Source organism: Pleurodeles waltl, chromosome 6 (assembly GCF_031143425.1).
Source record: "Pleurodeles waltl isolate 20211129_DDA chromosome 6, aPleWal1.hap1.20221129, whole genome shotgun sequence".
Classification (NCBI taxonomy): Eukaryota; Metazoa; Chordata; class Amphibia; order Caudata; family Salamandridae; genus Pleurodeles; species Pleurodeles waltl.
This window is the reverse complement of record NC_090445.1, coordinates 1,513,556,712-1,513,574,228: the sequence shown is the minus strand read 5'-3', so window position 1 is coordinate 1,513,574,228 and position 17,517 is coordinate 1,513,556,712. Positions and strand designations below refer to the sequence as shown.

The 17,517-nt window shown below is 46.1% G+C and overlaps 1 protein-coding gene across 11 annotated transcripts in view; it reads right to left on the bottom strand.

Moving 5' to 3' along the window:
• Positions 1-17,517, bottom strand: part of LOC138301017 (cyclin-dependent kinase 11B-like) — a 634,168-nt gene that overhangs the window by 83,689 nt on the left and 532,962 nt on the right. For all 11 annotated transcript variants that reach the window (XM_069241025.1, XM_069241026.1, XM_069241031.1 and 8 more), the window contains one exon: positions 9,638-9,745. In XM_069241025.1, the coding sequence (XP_069097126.1) occupies positions 9,638-9,745 (108 nt within the window). The remainder of the gene's footprint in view (positions 1-9,637; positions 9,746-17,517) is intronic.

Here is a 17,517-nt window from a genome sequence, read left to right as displayed (position 1 = left end):
AGGTCGCCACAAATCCGACGAGATAGGTTCAGGGCAGCTCTTAAATCCTGGTTTTAGGGGTGTTGCAGAGGTCAGGGCGCAGGAGCCAATGGCTACTGTCCCTGAGGGCGACTACACCCTTCCGGTGTCCACTTCCTTTGGGGAGGGGGACATAGACCTAATCCGATTGGTCCCTGTCCTCCAAACCAAGATGGAAGATTTTGCAAGGAGGCGGTCGCTTCAGGTCTGGACAGCTTAGGGGTGGTCCAAGCTGAAGTGGCCACTACTCCTTGTTTTCCATAATTTTTCCACCGGACTTGCTGCCAAAATTGGGGCTTTGGCCAGGGGTGCGCATCTCCACTGGCTGGAGTGCCCTGGGTCTCTGTAACAAGAGGCCTGAGCCTTTGAGGGTCACCGTCAGGTGCTACAGTTCCTGAAGGGGGAGGGTGTGAAGCATCTCCACCAAGTGCAGGCTTTGTTTCTGGCCACCGAGAGCACAAAGGCTCTCACCCCATGTGGTCAGAAACTCATCTGAAAGTGGAAGGCTGGCACAGACCGGTCTGTCCTGCACTAGAAGTTTGGCTAGAAGACAGGGGGTATCTCTAAGATGCCCTCTGGGTGCATTTTTCAATAACTCCAATACTGGCATCAGTGTGGGTTTATTGTGCCGAGAGGTCTGATACCATACTTCCCAGACTTCAGTGGGGGCATCAAGGAGCTGTGGAGTTTGTAGGGGCCATCTACTTTATATGGCCACACTGCACTTACAATGTCTAAGAGTAGACTTAGACACTGTAGGGGCATATTGCTCATGCAGCAATGCCATCACCTGTGGTATAGTGCACCCGGTTTTAGGGCTGTAAGGCCTGCTAGAGGTGTGACTCACCTATGCCACAGGCAGTGATTTGTGGGCACGGCACCCTGATAAGGGTGCCATGTTGACTTTGTCTTTTTCTCCCCACCTGCATACACAAGCTGCAATGGCAGTGTGCATGGGCTTGGTTTGGGGTCCCACAGGGTGGCATAATACATGCTGCAGCCTTGGGGACATTCCCTGGCCACAGGCCGAGGGACTTAACTGTGTACCAGGGGTGTGGCAACAGTGGGAACAATGGTACACTTTTTGGAGAAGAACACTGGTGATGGGGCCTGGTTAGCAGGATCCCAGCACACACACAGTCAAGTCAGCATCAATAACAGGGAGAATGTGGAGGGTAACCAAGCCAAAAAGGGGCACTTTCCTACACAGGTTACCTTGTCAGGGCCTCATTGAAAGTGAATTGGGCTCAGAAGCAAGCTAGCCAGCCTGGTTGGAGGACCTCAGTCAATATGTTTGTTTTTAACTCCATGCTGGGGAGCTGGAGGTCTCAGACTTCAGCCGTCCTACACATAACCAAAGCACAGGAGGCAAAATCTTCTGTGTATGGGCCACAGGGGATGTAAGGGCTGTCTCTTACATCCCCTGTGGCCCATACACAGAAAATTGCGCCTCCTGTGCTTTGATTGTCTCTGGGGAGGTATATAGCCCACTAGCCTCTCTCTTGCAAGTCCTTATACCAAATATCTTCTGCATAGGGCTGAGCAAACATATCACCCTGATCGTAGCTGTTTGTTACTGGAATTGGTCCCAAAAAGGCAATGCAAATAACACTGCCTACCTTGAGGTAATGTAAGAGCAGAAAATGGGTGTCTTGTTCAGATTAGGTGTGATGCTGAACTAAGTAGAAGCAGTGATGACTAAGCATCAGAGAGCACATTTGGGGCCAACTCCTCAGGTGGTGAGGTCGGCATCAACGAACCTGGGCCTGGCATGGTTTTGGGGGCTAGGAGGCAATGTTGGAACTGCAGCTGTAAGCAAAAGTGGCTCAGGGGTCGATCTGGCACCAAGGGCTAACCTGCTGGTGGTAGCCCAGGTGGAAGGTCTCTTGGCTCTGTGAGGTCCAAAGGCATGCCAGAGGGAGTTGGCACAGATTGGAAGAGCTGCAGCACAAATGGGTAGAATCTGGAGCGGCATGGCTGAAAGCCCAGGAAACTTGTGTTGTGCTGGAACAAGCTGCATATTCAGCTCTAAAGCTGGCCAACTTCGAGAGAGGGAGTAAGAGTTGGTGCCACACATGTGCTTCATCAGAGGAGTGGGAATGGTATGAAGGAGTGGATCTATACTTAGACTCCTTGTGTTTTTGTTACTTACCGGAGGACTTGAAGTGTGACGAAGACCAGTTTCTAGAGTGGCTCCGTCAACTCAGAGAATGGGAAGGGGACCGAGTCTTGGACTTGAAGTGGTCCAGATGCTGTATTTTCTTATGCATGGTGAATAAGTTTCACCTTGTGTTCCCCAATGGCCTTCAGGTTCCTCAACATGCTGTCTCCGCACATCTTGGAGTCGTGGCCCAATCCCTGACAGTACAGGCAAACCTAGTGGGAATCTGTCACAGACATCTGCTTGCAACAGTCCTTACAGGGTTTAAAAACCTGTCGTCTCAGTGGGTGACGTCCCTTAAAAGTGGATAATTTTTCAAAGAAAAATCTGAGAGACAAGAGGAGCTCAGGATCTGAACCTGGTGGCGTGAAAAGAAAGGAACCGACTACGGCGTGCGGGATTGGTGCCTATATAGGCCCAGCACATCATTTGCAGAGCAGAACAGCAATAGTGTAGAGCCACATGGTGCCACCTTCTGCCACGCAGAGATACTATGGAAATGTTTCCATATCCAGGATGACACCTGGGGAATACTTTAAAAAAAAAAAAAAAAAAAGAAAGTGAGACATCTGCGGCGGATGAAGTCTCTGTCAGAAAAGGCCTGCAGCTAATGTGCCAAGCCAATGGCAATCAAAAGCACAATCTTCAGAATAAGAAGCTGCAAAACCACTTTGCGTGGGCTCAAAGGACATATGAGGAATGTAAACACCAAATTTAAGTTCAGTTGAGGCATTACAAAAGAGGAACGGAAAAACAAATGGGCCACTGCTTCAAAAACAAACAAAAAAAGAAAGCATTCATTGTGGACACTAGGCTTTTTCGTGCATGGCAAAGAGGTTGACTTGATGGGGGCCCAAGATAGCGAAGATGGAGTGAATCACCTCTGGGTGACGTTGTGAATGAGATGCCAACTGATATAGTCAGCTTGCTCATTTAAGGAGCCAACCAGACACTGTGAGCCTCAATCCTAGGCCAAAGTCTCAGCACTTTCAGACGCAAAAGCAAGCCCATTCAACCCGGTTTGTTGGCATAACACATTACAATCGTGTAGCCTGTTAGAACCTGAACAGGCAGACTGCAAATGGCAGGCAAGAACATCTGGAGGGCCAGGCAGACAGCCCAAAGCTCAAGCAGAATGATAAGATTTCAGCTCAGTGAAAGATGACTTGCATCTAATCTCCAATGTATTGAGATGATCACATCAACCATAGGAGGTGGCATTGATCACCACTCTAGATGGTGGGCAGGAAGGCCTCCTGCTTGTATGGTGGTCCTTCGCCAGCTACCATTGGAGGTTTTAGGCCACTTCCAGTGAAATTAGAATGTTAATCAGGACTTGCCAGTTCTTGGCTCCCTGAAAATGGAGGTACCACTAGAGTGCAGGAACCAGTAAGATGAATGAAGCAGGCAGGGCCATAAGGTGCAGAACTATGGGAGCAGAAAAATACACAGAGATCCCTTCTGAAACATCTGGATCACAGCTCGAAAAATCCTGAACCCACTGGGGAGGCAGGAAGGTCATGACAGTTTCCAGGTCCATCATGAAGAGGTGGTGCTGGGAGGCCTAGAGGTGTAGACTAAGGAGTGTTGACTTAACAGGCTGCAGGGAATGAGCCTTCAATATTCAGTAGTAATGGTACATGAGTACAAAGATCCTCGACCTGACCAGAAAAGCTGAAACCACCAATATCACTTTTATTAACACTCAAAGGGACGACCGTAAGTTGATAGTAGATGAAGTCCACAAAAAGGCATCTCCTCTGTGTGCATGCAAGAGCAGTATATGAAAATGTGTTTGTACTTTGCAAGTCTAGAGAACCCATCCAGGCTTCCAGTCCCAGAGCCAAAGGAACCTGTAGAAGGCAGAGCATCTGTATGTTCTTCTTGCAAAGAAAAACCTTAAGGATGTAAGGAGCCAGAATGGGACAAGGACCACAGTCTTCCTAAAGCCAGTAAGAAGAGAAGGATCCCTGACTAATCTTATATGGGATAACTACCACAACCCTGTGCTCAACAGAAAGTTCATCCTGCTTCATAGTAGAAGCATACCAAGCCTGACCCAAGTTTCTTCAGTGAGGGAAGAGCTGTCAAAATCTCTGTGTTCCCACGAGCCTTACAATGGAAGCAAACAACCTCACACTATACCACAGAAGCAGAGGCTGGTACCAATAAGTGATTTCTGTAATAGACCTCATGAATATACTGGCAACTGGATATTACAACCAGTACTTTAATAGAGGAAGAGGTTTGGCCAGCACCAGAATGGCATCAGGCTAAAATGGGTTGACTGTTATATGTAATGCAGCAGCAGCAACTAGAAAGAGGCCAAGACAGCTTCTTGGTGGCTGCAGTGCTACCAGAGGGGGGTCGGGTGGAACAGAAAAGGACAATCATAGCTTGTGACAAAGATAGTCTTTGCAGGGCCGGCGTCTGGAAACTTTGGAATTGGGGTTCCAGGCAGCAGATGGAACTATGCCAAAATATTACTGAGGACGATCATGAGGCCAGAGTCTGGTAACAATTCACTGACTTGAAAGCCTCCCCTTAAGCAAGTGTGACACCAAGCTGAAGTCTTTCCTGTAGTATTGGTTTCTCTTTCTGAAGACTTTGTCCTTGGAGATGGCCAGGTTTGAAGATTTGGTGGTCAAAGAAACTAGCTGAGATCTGGAGCGACGACTGGCCCGCTGCTGATCACAGGCCAGCACCATAGCTTTGTCTCCTGGATGGCTTCAGCCTGCAAGAGGCCACACTTCTCACTTTGCCTGGAGTAGCGGAGTCCAAACGTGAAATTTGTTTATGGCAAAATCTGCAGGGTTTCCACCCTAAATCTTCAGGGGTGATATACTTCCAAAAACACTGCAAACAACAATTAGAATTGTAAAGGAAACATTCAGGACAGCAACTTCAGATATACATCAAAAGGCTCTGTGTTGTCACTTGTGGGCCCTGATTCAAAGTCAGAGTTCAGGTGCAATTTATCAGCGTAGGACAGCTATTTCAATTTTCCAGATTCAGCCTGGTGCATGGAAGAGATTCTTCAGGTTTAAGTGTCCCTCAGAATTCATATAACAGAGAATCGATTTGCCTATGTAAAACATAACAGTATATATTTTTACTGTCAGAAATGCTTGCAAGGAAATCATCCCCATCAAAGTCACATTTTAATAAAGCCCTGATGATATGCTTTTGATTTTGGTCTGGGCCGATCGTGCAGCTGTCTGCAAACTCTATTGCTTGAAATTTGTTGTCTTTGGGTCAGCCACCTGGAACCACTGGCTTATTTGTATCAGAATGGTTCGGACATTGACTTGAGGTATTGAGGTCCACTTCAAGGATCAGCTCAGAAACCTATTTCTCTCACAGCCATGCTACTGGCTGGTTGATCTATCCTTTCAACTCCTGAGGTGCACCTGCAATGGAATGGATAATGGTCTATTTTACAGTGCACTTCAACATTACGCATCTTGTCACATGCACCTTTTTATCCAAGCAAGCATGAAATAAAGAAAGCAATCTTTTTTTTACTCTGGCAGGCGCCACTGCCAATGCACCACCACCAATATTAATACCAAACCACAATCATTACTATGCCACCATATCACAACTCCAACAATACCACCACCAATACTGCCACTAAAACTACCACATATATCCTACTTTTCAATCAATACTACCATTACTATCATGACAACTGTTTTCACACCGTCGATTACAATTACATGACAGACAGCCCGCAAATAAAATACCACAACCAATAAAAAACAAGCCCATTAATACACCAAAGACCATCACCAATGCCAATAACAACCCCACCAGTACTACCGCCACTACTACTACCTCCACCACAAATACCCATGTCATTAATGCTACTACCACTACAACTAGGAATCACACTACATTATCCCCAACACTAATTATTAGCCAAATGAATATAGCCAGAGTTAATGTGCAATTGTATGTAAATACGATTCTGCAGCTCTGCGTTTACATAATTTGTCAAATTAGCTTTGTAAATGCTTGCTTAAACTGCAGTTCTCGGTGCCATTTTGAGTGAACAAAGTGTACTTATTTAATGAATGATTTTGTCAACTGGCTTTTATTTAATAAAAAAAAAACAAAGTATTACCCTAACAAGCAGGTTTTCTCAAAATAATTCTCAAAAATGGCATTTATATAATTGAAACGTATTCTTGGATGCAGAGAAGTGCATGCATGGCAATATTATAAGCTTTACAAATATCAGAGAATACTCTGTAATGGAGAACTGCAAGAAACAAAATCTGACAGGAGCCTCATCAACTAAGCAATCTATCTGGATCTGTCTTATAACAGAATTTCCCACCCTTTTCCTGGTCCCAAGGCGATTTCAGAATTTAAGCACACTATACAGTTACTGATTTTTGCTGACCAGCTTGAAAGACGTCCGCCGATATTCTATTTATGTTTCATACTGCTTTTAGGCCAGGCATCATCAAATGTATTGTAAACAGATGGATTAAGTTGAATGGGTGTAGGCTATATTCTGTTATGAATTTGTGTGGAGCACCATGTGTATTGATTCCTCTACCAAAATGTATTGTAAACAGATGGATTAAGTTGAATGGTTGGAGGCTATATTCTGTTATGAATTTGTGTGGAGCACCATGTGTATTGATGCCTCTACCAAAATGTATTGTAAACAGATGGATTAAGTTGAATGTTTTGAGGCTATATTCTGTTATTAATTTGTGTGGAGCACCATGTGAATTGATGCCTCTACCAAGAGACACTGCAGTTTGTTTCAATCTGCTGGGTTGTACAACTGTCAACTTCTTGGCTTCAAGGCAGTTCTTAGAATTTATAGGTGTATTTGTCGACGGTGTGGTTTTGAAGCATTTTTCTGAGTATAGGAAAAGGGAACTTGGGTTAGATTTACTTTTTCAAACGATGTTTTAGTAAACTATAATCAAGCCAAGGAAAATATAAAGCTTTTGGTGTGACTGGAGAGCAGGCATGTAATGTTCTTACAGAAAATACCTTGTAATCGTCACTTGGAGTTGCCAAGTAGTTTACGTAAACATCTACAGGCACTGCTTAACAATACTCGACCAATTAGGACATATGTTTGCCATCCATAGCAGAAAAAGTGCATTATCTTTCAGAAAGGAATAATGTCACTAATTGTAGGAAAATGCCTCTTTTTGAGTTCAATGTTCGATTTGCCAATGCATGCACCCAGAGGGCACCATAGAGGTTCTCCCTGAAACCCTACCAGCCTCTGGTGTGCTCACTGACTGGTTTCAACCAGCTTTTCACTCGAAACACGGTCCTGGTCCCCTAGTTTAAGAGTATTCTGATCACAGGAGGCCCAGAACAAAAGCCTGCCCGGCGAGAGGGTGTAACAACACCTCCCAAAGGATGACCTGCTGATTGGCTTTCCTAAGGAAGTAAGCTTTAAAAGGCTGCCACCTTTGAAATGCAAATCTGTCTCCCCTCACAGGCGAGGAAGCCACCCCTTGTCCAGAGCCCATTTGGCACTTGGATAGGCGGGAAAATAAGCTAGTCAGGTAGACGTGCCACCCTCAAGCCTGTACCACTGCTAAGGTGGGCTAAGCCAAGGTGGACCCAATTTTTCAGAGTCAGCCATCTTTGAGATGGCATACCTAGGAACTCTGGGACAGGGTTATGACCACGTCCCACAAGAAGTGATCATATGGGGGCGTGGCGACCCCAGGGCTCAGTAGCCCATTGGCGACTACGCTACACACCTCTAAAACCCCGAAACGCAGTATTTAGGAGAGCCCATGGCATCAGAGAAGCAGATCCTGACGACCTAAGAAGACCAAGGACACACAAGACCCGCAAAAGCAGTAGAGGGGGGAAAAAGGCAGCTGACGTGGTACCATCCCTTGTCCAAATCTGCACCAAAGCTGACTCGTTCTACAGTTGTGACTCCAGAAACCCAGGAGGACTGCCCGCCTTAGAAAAAGACTCAAGACCCCCCATGAACTACTGGCCTATTCTCCAACAAATTCCAAAGAAGGGTCTCTGAAGCCTCTGGAACCGCCAAAACTCAACATCTGTAGTCACCACTGCACCTGCTGTCTCCGACCAGAGTTGAAGTGGACCACCAGTGCCAACAAGGTTCTCCAGGCCTCCAGAGTCACAGTCCATTGTGGTTTCACTCCCACTGGACCCCCCTGACGACACCTGCAGCCTCTTTTTGCGTGACCGATCCCCATAGGAACGCATTGGGCACCCAATGGTGTTTTGCACTCTGCATCCGGCCGTCCCCATGCTACTGAGGGTGTACTGTAGGTGCTGACTTGAACCTTGTCCACTATTCACCTTAACTCCTGGATATTGGTCCCGTAAGTCGCTATACTCTGTTTGCAGAACCTGTTTTTCCTCCCATCGGTTAACATTGCAAAATCCAGAAATTGCACTGTCCACCTTCTAAAGTGAAAAAGAATTCATATTTAAAAACATACTTGAACGATTTTTCTCTGATTCCCTAAACATACATAAAAATACTTGCTATTTTTATAAATTGGTGTGGATCTCCTTGAGTTGACTCTCCTTTATTGACTATAGTGTGTATTGGTAGATGTAATGCACTCTGTGTTAAGCCAAAGGCTATTCGACCACACTATCCCTAAATAGAGCACTTCGGGATTGCATAGGAAGCCCTGTCCCTCACTGGGGAACCCCTAGACCCATATAAGGCATTCAGATACCAGATAAAGTACCAACTTCCTACGCGAATCAATAAACAGACAACAGCACCTTCCGCTGATAAAGAACACACTAATCAACCCTCGGAAAGACATGTATGGTCGAGTTTGTGGTCGATCTCAGAAACTCAATGCCTTCAGTACTCGGACTGTGGTTGCCATACTGGGCTGTCCAAAAGTAAGGAAGGGAAAAAGATTAAGGTTACTGCTATGAATTAACTGCACAAACAATAAAAGTAACCAAGCATAATAACCCAGAAAGTCAGGCCATTCACGTGTATACAGAAAGGATATTGTGGAACCAAAAAAAAAAAAAAAAAAAAAAAAAAAAAGAATTTTGTTCAAGGTTTAAATAAAGCTGATATCATGAGGTTGTACTCTGGTACCATAGAAGACTACTAAATTCATTTGGTGCACCGTGGCTCATGATTTATTTTAGTGTTTTGGGGTGGTATACTAGTTGTGGATCAGTGCCCTACTTGAAAAATGGGCATCTATATTTAGGACTCGATATAGAGAGGAAGTATGGTGTGCTACATTATCTGTTAGTCTGTCTCACTAGTCATCTAACGCTAAGTAAGACGAGTAATCTCTACCCTATCTATCTAATTTTCCTTTAGCAAACCTAAAATATAAGTGGGGAAGGTGGTCAGTATGAAAACCAAAAGATAATCAAGGAAATGCTTAAAAACTAGGCACAAGAGCACATAGGCATACATATACAAAAAAAGATTAAGAGTTGCACCTTTGCTCCGAGTAATAACTCTGGGGCTCTGTACCATAGAGTTACCACCACTGGAGTGTAGGGTTTCAAAGGAGATCCATACTCTCGAGCTAAACCGAAATCACCAACCTGAAAACAGGAAACACAATAAGAAAATGAAAATCACAAATTCAAGACGCAATTGAAGCTCTTTATGCAAAACCAACATCATTACTTGGATAGTTCCTAAATAATACGAGCTAAACTTTGTTATGAAAAGATACTTCATAGATATTGCTTTAGTTAGTACGGATTTAGAAACACAAGAATTTATTTTTAATAACTTTACAAATGCAAGCCTAAGCAACATGTTAGATAGTGCATAGGAAGGGGTATCCCCATGGCTCCAGAAACCTCAGTGGACATGAACAAATTATATATGCAGAGGTATCTTGCACAGATCTCATGGAGTTATGTAAAGCTTTTATTGTTTATTTATTATTCCTCACCATAAAGGAGGCTTGAAACGGAGGACAATCACAACATCCCCACAAAAAATCAACAACCAATAGCTTAGACCAAATTTACCTGCAGTCTTGTACTGGGGACCACAGTCAAATGGAAGCATATGACACTATCTTGTAATATCTGGTTACAGACACCCTTGATTGCCTGTCCCTAGATGCTAATGCATTCCCTACAGTATAGGGCCAGTTACAATATGGAAATATGCTTTCCATAATACAGGTATGCAAGCCAGACGCTCTGACATAATTGCTTGTTTAATTTTTTACTGATGTCTAGGACATACATGCTTAAGTTGTAGATCTGTTCTACTGCTTGCGTTTTCAGGTGAGAAGAAAGAGAGCATGCAGTTCCTAAATAAAATGTAAAGAAATTACTGCATGCAGAAAATAGAAACAAGTTATTTATGTGCAGAAATATTTTCCAGTTTAGTGGTTTGACTCCGAATACCAGGTTGTTTGAGTGTAGGTAATGTACAGGTATGACAGAAGTTACTTTTTATGGGGTTAATCCAAAATGCACAACACCCTACAGATTGGACATCTCCAGAATGGAATTATATATTTTCCCTCACATTACAAAGTATGTGTGTAAGGAAATGCCTCCTTGGCATGGTTACCCCCTGACTTTTTGCCTTTGCTGATGCTATGTTTTGAATTGAAAGTGTGCTGAGGCCTGCTAACCAGGCCCCAGCACCAGTGTTCTTTCCCTAACCTGTACTTTTGATTCCACAATTGGCACACCTTGGCATCCAGGTAAGTCCCTTGTAACTGGTACCCCTGGTACCAAGGGCCCTGATGCCAGGGAAAGTCTCCAAGGGCTGCAGCATATCTTATACCAACCTGGGGACCCCTCACTCAGCACAGACACACTGCTTGCCAGCTTGTGTGTGCTGGTGAGGACAAAACGAGTAAGTCGACATGGCACTCCCCTCAGGGTGCCACGCCAACCTCACACTGCCTATGCAGTATAGATAAGTCACCCCTCTAGTAGGCCTTACAGCCCTAAGGCAGGTTGCACTATACCATAGGTGAGGGCACCAGTGCATGAGCACTGTGCCCCTACAGTGTCTAAGCCAAACCTTAGACATTGTAAGTGCAGGGTAGCCATAAGAGTATATGGTCTGGGAGTCTGTCAAACACGGACTCCACAGCACCATAATGGCTACACTGAAAACTGGGAAGTTTGGTATCAAACTTCTCAGCACAATAAACGCACACTGATGCCAGTGTACATTTTATTGTAAACTACACCCCAGAGGGCACCTTAGAGGTGCCCACATGAAACTTAAACCAACTACCCGTGTAGGCTGACTGGTTCTAGCAGCCTGCCACACTCGAGACATGTTGCTGGCCACATGGGGAGAGTGCCTTTGTCACTCTGTGGCCTGTAACAAAGCCTGCACTGGGTGGAGATGCTATCACCTCCCCTAGGCAGGAGCTGTAACACCTGGCGGTGAGCCTCAAAGGCTTACCCCCTTTGTTCCAGCACTGCAGGGCACTCCAGCTAGAGGAGTTGCCCGCCCCCTCCGGCCACGGCCCCACTTTTGGCAGCAAGGCCGGAGGAGATAATGAGAATAACAAGGAGGAGTCACTGGCCAGTCAGGACAGCCCCTAAGGTGTCCTGAGCTGAAGTGACTAACTTTTAGAAATCCTCCATCTTGCAGATGGAGGATTCCCCCAATAGGGATAGGAATGTGACCCCCTCCCCTTGGGAGGAGGCACAAAGAGGGTGTACCCACCCTCAGGGCTAGTAGCCATTGGCTACTAACCCCCCAGACCTAAACACGCCCTTAAATTTAGTATTTATGGGCTCCCCTGAACCTAAGAATTTAGATTCCTGCAACTTACCGAAGAAGAGGACTGCTAAGCTGAAAAACCCCTACAGAAGAAGAAAGAAGACACCAACTGCTTTGGCCCCAGTCCTTCCGGCCTGTCTCCTGCCTTCAGAAGAAAACTGCTCCAGCGACGCTTTCCCTGGGACCAGCGACCTCTGAATCCTCAGAGGACTGCTCTGCTTCCAAGAGACCAAGAAACTCCCGAGAACAGCAGCCCTGTTCAACAAAGACTGCAACTTTGTATCCAGAGGAGCAGATTTAAAGACCCCTGCAATCCCCGCAAGAAGCGTGAGACTTGCAACACCGCACCCGGCGACCCCGACTCGACTGGTGGAGAACCAACACCTCAGGGAGGACCCTCTGGCGACTCAGAGACTGTGAGTAACCAAAGTTGTCCCCCCTCAGCGACGCCTGCAGAGGGAATCCCCAGGCTCCTCCTGACCGCGACTGCCTGACTCTAAACTCCAGACGGCTGGAAAAGACCCTGCACCCGCAGCCCCCAGCACTTGAAGGATCGGAACTCCAGTGCAGGAGTGACCCCCAGAAGGCCCTCTCCCTTGCCCAGGTGGTGGCTACCCCGAGGAGCCCCCCCCCTTGCCTGCATCGCTGAAGAGACCCCTTGGTCTTTCATTGAAACCTATTGAAAACCCGACGCGTGTTTGCACACTGCACCCGGCCGCCCCAGTGCCGCTGAGGGTGTACTTTTTGTGTGAGCTTGTGTCCCCCCCGGTGCCCTACAAAACCCCCCTGGTCTGCCCTCCGAAGACGCGGGTACTTACCTGCTGGCAGACTGGAACCGGGGCACCCCCTTCTCTCCATTGAAGCCTATGTGTTTTGGGCACCACTTTGAACTCTGCACCTGACCGGCCCTGAGCTGCTGGTGTGGTAACTTTGGGGTTGCTCTGAACCCCCAACGGTGGGCTACCTTGGACCCCAATTTGAACCCCGTAGGTGGTTTACTTACCTGCAAGAACTAACATTACTTTACCTTCACCAGGAACTGTGAAAATTGCACTGTGTCCACTTTTAAAACAGCTAAATGTGTTTTATGTAAAAAGTATATATGCTATTGTGATTATTCAAAGTTCCCAAAGTACTTACCTGCAATACCTTTCAAATGAGATATTACATGTAGAATTTGAACCTGTGGTTCTTAAAATAAACTAAGAAAATATATTTTTCTATAACAAAAACCTATTGGCCTGGAATTGTTTCTGAGTGTGTGTTCCTCATTTATTGCCTGTGTGTATGTACAACAAATGCTTAACACTACTCCTTTGATAAGCCTACTGCTCGACCACACTACCACAAAATAGAGCATTAGTATTATCTTTTTGCCACTTTCTTACCTCTAAGGGGAACCGTTGGACTCTGTGCATACTATTCCTTACTTTGAAATAGTGCATACAGAGCCAACTTCCTACATTGGTGGATCAGCGGTGGGGTACAAGACTTTGCATTTGCTGGACTACTCAGCCAATAGCTGATCACAAGACAAATTCCAAAAATTGTCATTAGAAATTGATTTTTGCAATCTGAGCTATTTTTCTAAATTCTTAAAAGACCTGCTAGGGCCTTGTGTTAGATCCTGTTTAGCATTTCTTTTAGAGTTTAAAAGTTTGAATTAGAACCTAGAACTAGTTTTAGATTCTTAAAAAGTATTCCAACTTTTAGAAGCATAATGTCTAGTACAGATGTGAATGTGATGGAACTCGACATCACCCCTTACCTCCATCTTAAGATGAGGGAGCTAAGGTCACTCTGTAAAATAAAGAAAATTACAATGGGCCCCAGACCTTCCAAACAACAGCTCCAGGAGCTTTTGGCAGAGTTTGAAAGAGCCAACCCCTCTGAGGATGGCAACACAGAAGATGAAGATAGTGACTTGGAGGGAAATTCCCCCCCCCCCTCCAGTCGTACTTAGGGAGAACAGGGCTGCTCAAGCCCTGACTCCAAATATAATAGTCAGAGATGCTGTTTCCCTCACAGGAGAGACCAACATCTCTGAAATCACTGAGGATAACTCCAGTGAAGAGGACATCCAGTTAGCCAGGATGGCCAAAAGATTGGCTTTGGAAAGACAGATCCTAGCCATAGAAAGGGAAAGACAAGAGATGGGCCTAGGACCCATCAATGGTGGCAGCAACATAACTAGGGTCAGAGATTCTCCTGACATGTTGAAAATCCCTAAAGGGATTTTAACTAAATATGAAGAGGGTGATGATATCACCAAATGGTTCATAGCTTTTGAGAGGGCTTGTGTAACCAGAAAAGTGAACAAATCTCACTGGGGTGCTCTCCTTTGGGAAATGTTCACTGGAAAGTGTAGGGATAGACTCCTCACACTTTCTGGAAAAGATGCAGAATCTTATGACCTCATGAAGGGAACCCTGATTGAGGGCTTTGGATTCTCCACTGAGGAGTATAGGATTATATTCAGGGGGGCTCAAAAATCCTCGAGCCAGACCTGGGTTGATTTTGTAGACTACTCAGTGAAAACACTGGATGGTTGGATTCAAGGCAGTGGTGTAAATAATTATGATGGGCTGTACAATTTATTTGTGAAAGAACACCTGTTAAGTAATTGTTTCAATGATAAACTGCATCAACATCTGGTAGACCTAGGACCAATTTCTCCCCAAGAATTGGGAAAGAAGGCGGACCATTGGGTCAAGACTAGGGTGTCCAAAACTTCCACAGGGGGTGGCCAAAAGAAAGGGGTCACAAAACCTCCCCAGGGGAAGAGTGTTGAGACATCCAAAAACAAAAATAGTAAAGAGTCTTCTACAGGCCCCCAAAAACCTGCACAGGAGGGTGGGCCCAGAGCCTCTTCACAAACCAATTTTGGGTACAAGGGTAAAAACTTTGATCCCAAAAAGGCCTGGTGTCGTAGCTGTAATCAGCCTGGACACCAAACTGGAGACAAGGCCTGTCCCAAGAAAAGTACCACTTCTAACTCCACTCCAGCTAAAACTGGAATGGCCAGTCTCCAAGTGGGATCAACAGTGTGCCCAGAGCAAATCAGGTGTCACACTGAAGCTACATTAGTCTCTGAGGGTGGGGTGGATTTAGCCACACTGGCTGCCTGGCCTCCTAACATGCAAAAATACAGGCAGCAGCTCTTAATTAATGGGACAAGTGTAGAAGGCCTGAGGGATACAGGTGCCAGTGTCACCATGGTGACAGAGAAACTGGTTTCCCCTGGTCAATACCTGGCTGGACAAACTTATCCAGTCACCAACGCTGACAATCAGACTAAAGTACATCCCATGGCTATGGTAACTTTAGAGTGGGGAGGGGTCAATGGCCTGAAACAGGTGGTGGTCTCCTCAAATATCCCAGTAGACTGTTTGCTTGGAAATGACCTGGAGTCCTCAGCATGGGCTGAGGTAGAACTGAAAACCCAAGCAGCCATGCTGGGTATCCCTGAACTGGTGTGTGTCCAGACAAGGGCACAGTGCAAGGCTCAGGGTGAAAAAGTAGAGCTGGAGTCTGGAAAAAGGGCCCAGCCTACCAAGAGAAAAGGAAAGTCAGCGGGGAAACCAGCAGCAACACAACAACAAAAAGAGAACCTCTCTTCTCAGGAAGAAGTTCTGCCCTCTGAGGGAACTGAGCCTATGGAGTTAGAACCTTATCAGGTTGAGCTCTTAGGCCCAGGGGGACCCTCAAGGGAGCAGTTGTGTAAGGGGCAAGAAACCTGTCCCTCTCTTGAAGGCCTTAGGCAGCAAGCTGCTGAAGAGTCCAATGGCAAGAAAACTGGAACACATAGGGTCTATTGGGAAGATGGGCTCCTGTACACTGAGGCAAGAGATCCCAAACCTGGTGCCACTAGGAGAGTGGTAGTGCCTCAGGAGTTCAGAGAGTTCATACTGACCTTAGCCCATGATATTCCCCTTGCTGGGCATTTGGGACAAACCAAGACGTGGGAGAGACTAGTCAACCACTTCTACTGGCCCAATATGTCCCAGAAAGTTAAGGAGTTTTGTGTCTCCTGTACCACCTGTCAAGCCAGTGGTAAGACAGGTGGACATCCAAAGGCCCCCCTCATTCCACTTCCAGTGGTGGGGGTCCCCTTTGAAAGAGTGGGTGTGGACATAGTGGGTCCACTTGAACCTCCCAGAGCCTCAGGAAATATGTACATCCTAGTAGTAGTGGATCATGCTACTAGGTATCCTGAAGCTATTCCCCTTAGGTCGACTACTGCCCCTGCAGTAGCCAAGGCCCTCATTGGTATCTTTACCAGAGTGGGCTTCCCTAAGGAGGTGGTGTCTGACAGAGGTACCAACTTCATGTCAGCATACCTGAAACACATGTGGAAAGAGTGTGGAGTGACTTATAAATTCACTACACCCTATCATCCACAAACTAATGGCCTTGTTGAGAGATTCAACAAGACATTAAAGGGCATGATCATGGGGCTCCCAGAAAAACTCAAAAGGAGATGGGATGTCCTCCTGCCATGTCTGCTCTTCGCTTACAGAGAGGTGCCTCAGAAGGGAGTAGGATTCTCACCCTTTGAACTTCTGTTTGGTCACCCTGTAAGGGGACCACTAGCTCTTGTGAAAGAAGGCTGGGAGAGACTTCTTCATGAGCCTAAACAAGACATAGTGGACTATGTACTTGGCCTTCGCTCAAGGATGGCAGAGTACATGGAAAAGGCAAGTAAAAACCTTGAGGCCAGCCAACAGCTCCAGAAGTTTTGGTATGACCAAAAGGCTGCACTAGTTGAATTTCAACCAGGGCAGAAAGTCTGGGTTTTGGAGCCTGTGGCTCCCAGGGCACTTCAGGACAAATGGAGTGGCCCTTACCCAGTGCTAGAGAGGAAGAGTCAGGTCACCTACCTGGTGGACCTGGGCACAAACAGGAGCCCCAAGAGGGTGATCCATGTGAACCGCCTTAAGCTCTTCCATGACAGGGCTGATGTGAATCTGTTGATGGTAACAGATGAGGATCAGGAGGCAGAGAGTGAACCTCTCACTGATCTTCTGTCATCAGACCCAAAATATGGCACAGTAGATGGAGTGATCTATTCAGACACCCTCTCTGGCCAACAGCAATCTGACTGTAGGAAAGTCCTGCAACAGTTTGCTGAGCTCTTTTCCCTAACCCCTGGTCAGACACACCTGTGTTCCCATGATGTGGACACAGGAGACAGCATGCCTGTCAAAAACAAAATATTCAGACAGTCTGATCAAGTTAAAGAAAGCATCAAGGTGGAAGTCCTTAAGATGCTGGAATTGGGAGTAATTGAGCACTCGGACAGCCCCTGGGCTAGCCCAGTGGTCTTAGTCCCCAAACCACACACCAAAGATGGAAAGAGAGAGATGAGGTTTTATGTGGACTACAGAGGACTTAATTCTGTCACCAAGACAGATGCCCATCCCATTCCTAGAGCTGATGAACTGATAGACAAATTAGGTGCTGCCAAATTCTTAAGTACCTTTGACTTAACAGCAGGGTACTGGCAAATCAAAATGGCACCTGGAGCAAAAGAAAAGACAGCATTCTCCACACCGGATGGGTATTATCAGTTCACTGTTATGCCCTTTGGTTTAAAGAA